General features: G+C 29.4%; 1 protein-coding gene across 1 annotated transcript; it reads right to left on the reverse strand.

The window, feature by feature from the left end:
• Positions 1-3,768: 3,768 nt before the first annotated feature.
• On the reverse strand, positions 3,769-4,425 carry LOC129314017 (receptor-like protein 35). Its single transcript, XM_054957397.1, has one exon. It carries the CDS (start codon positions 4,423-4,425, stop codon positions 3,769-3,771), a length of 657 nt encoding a protein of 218 aa, XP_054813372.1.
• Positions 4,426-4,746: the final 321 nt, after the last annotated feature.

The raw sequence follows: 4,746 nt of genomic DNA on the forward strand, positions 1-4,746 counted from the left end.
GATTGCAAAATTGCATCTCTCAAACAAATTGAGAAGTTCTATACCATCTCTTATTCAATTTTAGCAAAGCCGATGGATCCTTTTGGAGGTTTTGGGAAATTTTTAACTTTATTCCGATGCATGTGCACCCAAAAACCCAACACTATCATGTGTCTAGAGCATAGTGACGATGTTTCCAATATGCAACAAAATTAAAATATATAATCAATATATATATCCCCTTACCATTTCCAACAAAATCAATGTTGAATAGGAGATTGTAAATAACTTATCCTAAGACACGCTAACATCTATAAAATTGTTTAAAATGATTAGGAGAAAAGATGAATGTATCTGATATAATGAAAGACATACATATCCGATATAAAAGGTGAATAGAATATAGTAGATGACGTAAGAGTGGGCAAAATAGAACGAAGGGCTAAACATGGCTAGCATGTCCTCTTATGCATCAGGCAAAAACAAAATTTACATTTTAGACACATGTCCTTAGCGCCATCACTTAAAAGAACAATAATTAATGGGTTATTTTTATATAATCATTTATATATAAAGAAAAATCTCACACACATAATATGCTTACTTTAAACCTACAAGTAAGCAAGCAAATGAGAGAAAGGTTATGTTTTGGCTAAAATGGCAGCTTGTACAAGTCTTTAATTTGCAGAATATAAGTGCCAAGTATACGAGAATTACTAAAAATGTCATATACTTCCTTCATTTAAAAATATAAGGTATTTTTGCTGAGGCTGGATGTTCAAAAGCATAAAGCATTTTTTAGTTTTTCAATATATAATAGATGAGTTTTTCTTTTTCAAAAATACTCTTAATAAATAAACCAACCAACCATTTCACCTTTAAGTGAGATAACCTATTAAACAATGACAAACATGAAAAAATAATATTCATTTAAATACAAGTAATTAACATATTGGGGGTGTAACTCGGTTTAAAATACTGAATGAAGGGAGTATTAAGAAAGTAATATTGGGATAATTACAACCAAGTCCCAAATGTGAACACCATTAACAAAAACTTGGCGACCCGCGAATTGAGTAAAATATCAAGATAGTAATTATTTGAATAGTTTTACTTGGTTTTATTGTAACTATGCAAGGAATTCTATAAAACATGTGACGTGAAAAATTTGCATTGCTAGCTAATAAAAGATTGCAAAGAACATTCAAATATTTTATCTTTCTCAAATTAAAAAAAAATTATTATCACCAATATATCATTGAAAAATAACAATAAAAGAATGATCAAACATTAATGTTGTCAGGAATGTTAATTTGAATAAGCTATGAAGCATACTTTTGGAAAGTTGATTTCATGCATAATGCATAAAATGTGCTAACTTTGATAATTCAAATACCCGTATAGGAAGATATGGAGTTGAAATTGAAAATCTTCATAGAATCAATAACAATATTGTATGCTCGCTTACGTTTTTAAGCCAAAAGAAGAGTTAATTATAACAAAATAATATTTCTAAACAATATCACAGAGATGCAATTGAGGAATGCACCATTCATCATGGAACCAATAATAACAAACAAAATTTATGAAAAGTTATATATAATGATTTGTTGAAAGGACCTTCTAAGTTGTTGTTATCGAGATATAATTCCTGAAGCATAGTCAAGTTTTCAATGCTTCTTGGTATTTGGCCAGACAACATGTTAACACCAAGGCTTATAATTTTTAGGTTTGTGAGAGCACTGATTGTTTGGGAATATCTCCTGCAATATGATAATAAAATAAAAAACCGCATTATTATGAGTGCTCACATAAAATGATTATGATTAAAAAACTAACTAACAAAAATAATTTTATGAATGCATTCTTTTAAAGTTATTGTGATCAAGATATAATAACTCTTGAATTTGCATTTAAAAGAAAATGGAAATAAAATAAATCATAAAGAAGAACCCGTTTTGCATGGAGTTGAATATCAAGTTTCTGATCACTTGTCTTAATCTAGCATTAAAGACACCACATCCTCATTCACCATGTAATTCATTCAAACAAAATTCCAATGTTGATTATTTGAATTGCATACTTTCTTTAGAGTTAAAATCTTTCAGATTTAAATCTGAAAATTTATAGTGATTTATAAATTTTTAATATAAAATTGATATAGGCCCCACAATTAATAAACTATTGGAAGTATAGCTCCCTTACACTTGAACGACATTTACGGGCCAACATTTAATTCAAATTATTTGTGTTGATAAAAATAGCTTCAATCCTAATTGAAAAACTTGTATACTTGACTATTTAAAGAGGGTCGAAAAAACTATTTAAATATGTTTTATTTAATTTTTTTAATTATATAGGACTTACAAAACTAAATCAAAAATATGAGAAAATTAAAGTTGATAAGATAAAGGAGTCTTGTGGATTAAGTGAAAACCAATACCTGAATTCAAAAGTTTCTCGGGATATTATTGTTGGGTCTATCATCTATGGTACCTAATTACAGTTAAATTTAAAATTAGAAATTTTTTATATAAATCCCAATAATTTTTTATAGAACTAAAAATAAAAATAATATACTAAAATAATTTTTTAATAAAATACCCTTCCTTTATTAAAATTGGATTGAAGTAAAAAAACTTAATTTTTGATTCCGTTCAAATCCTTTACAATTTAATGAAAATTTCCTTGCAAGAGACCTAGCAGAAATTCTCTGACCCCTTTATATTCGAAAGCTTTCAACAGGTTAAATTCTCAAGGAAATTAAGATTACAATAGATATATATATTGATATGTTAAAATATAAAATATAATTTGAATATTTTTATTATAATTTTTATGATTATAATTATAATTTCAATATTTTTCTTAGATTTACCAAATTAAATTATATAATTATAACACACACACACACACACACACACATACATACATACATACATGTCATAAAAAATCGTGTCCTCTTCTGTCACACTACATGTAAATTTACTTTCCAAATAAATAAACCAAATGAGCTTCAATTGTCAAACTGGCTTTTTACAAAGAGCGTGCGTACATAAATCACATTGTAGAGATTGACATGTATCCTAATTTTAATTTCCAAATTTTATTTAGACAAACTTTTACCCCCAACTTTAGTCTATGTATTATGGCTCAAAGAACCCAAATGGAAAGGACAAAAACTAACAAAAAGCACGTAAAATACCTGGTGCTGACGATGTAAAGAAAACTAATAGAGTGATAATACACTATATTGTGTGTTTAAAGCATAGTGACAAAGTTTCCAGTATCCCAAGAAAATTAAAATTATAAATAATTATTGTAAATAGCTTATCCTAAGACACACCACTACGGATTTGGATCCTCTCCATACCCACTTCAATGCAATATTCCTCCAAACCAAATCCCATCCGTCTAGTTAATTATTCATTTGGTTAATCTAATGGTATCAAATTGTTAATTATGACATTAAAATAAATATACTATTCATTTGATGAGTATCATAAATAAGTATTATGAACTTATTTTCAAAACTATTTAAATGACAATAGTGAATAATCTATTTATTTTATCATAATTAGCAATCTCGCATAAATAAATCAAAAAAATAATTAAGAGGATGAATGGGATTAGGCAAGGAGGATGTATATATTGAGGTAGAGTATGAAGAAGATCCAAATCCACTACTACCTAAAAAATTGTTTGACATGATTGGAGAAATATGAATTTTTATGATACTATGAAAGACATACCTGTTAAATAGTTGTATGACAAAGACATCCGCTCAAGTTAGGATAAGCTAGAAATAGTTGGAGGTATTTTTCCAGAAAGATTGTTCACTTGTATAAGTAAAATCTTCAAATGTTGAAGCCTTCCAACCTCAAGTGGAATGGATCCATGGATAAAATTAGAAGTCCAATCCAATGTCTCTAACTTTGACAAATTCGATACACTTGTGGGGAATAACACCCCCAAACTATTATTACGAAAATTCAGGCGCTGAAGAGCATATAAACTTCCAATCCAAGCTGGAATTTTTCCGTCAAATTCATTATAGCTCAGGGTGAGAATTTCCAACTTGTGTAACTGCTGCAACTCCTTTGGTAACTCACCATGAAAGTTGTTACTATGAAGGTCAAGTTCAACAAGGGAGGACAAATTCCCCACTTGTGAGGGCAAGGTGCCTATGAGACTCATGTCAGCAAGATTCAGTACACTAATTCTCTCACCATTAGCATCACAAGTAATCCCAACCCAATCACAAATGGAGGAAGAGTTAGACCAATTGGCCAAGTGATTGAACGGGTCTCTCACAGAAAATTTGAAAGCAAGAAGTGCCAATTCATCATTTTTGGTGAAATTGGTGTGACACAAAGTTGGGCAGACCACGAGACAGCAAAGCATTGAGAACATGGAGGAGGAAAAACGAAACCAAAGGTTGGTCATTTTGGATTGAAGAGGACGGTTAGGTCATGCTATATATATAATACACTTTGAGATTGATAAACACTGCTCATCAATGATAATAAAAACAGAACGTAAATTGAGAATCTAATAAAAACATTTATATTTATGGTGAGAAAACAAAGGGGACTTTTCAAATTCTTGCCAATATAATAAACTATCATCGTTTTCGTTTTTATGGAGAACGCAATTGAAAATGAGTTATACCGAAGGGAGGTAACGATGAGATTGCTCAAATCTTAGCCATTAAGTTTTCTACAAAAAGGAAGAAAAAAAGAATCATAAATTAAGAGAAAGAGAACA

The sequence above is a fragment of the Prosopis cineraria genome, unplaced genomic scaffold (genome assembly GCF_029017545.1).
Source record: "Prosopis cineraria cultivar Desert tree isolate PC_DT_omini unplaced genomic scaffold, ASM2901754v1 PC6, whole genome shotgun sequence".
In the NCBI taxonomy this organism is placed as follows: domain Eukaryota; kingdom Viridiplantae; phylum Streptophyta; class Magnoliopsida; order Fabales; family Fabaceae; genus Prosopis; species Prosopis cineraria.

Bases quoted from the DNA above. Each gene is read 5' to 3' on its own strand.
- LOC129314017 (XM_054957397.1), bottom strand. From the start codon at position 4,425: ATGACCAACCTTTGGTTTCGTTTTTCCTCCTCCATGTTCTCAATGCTT.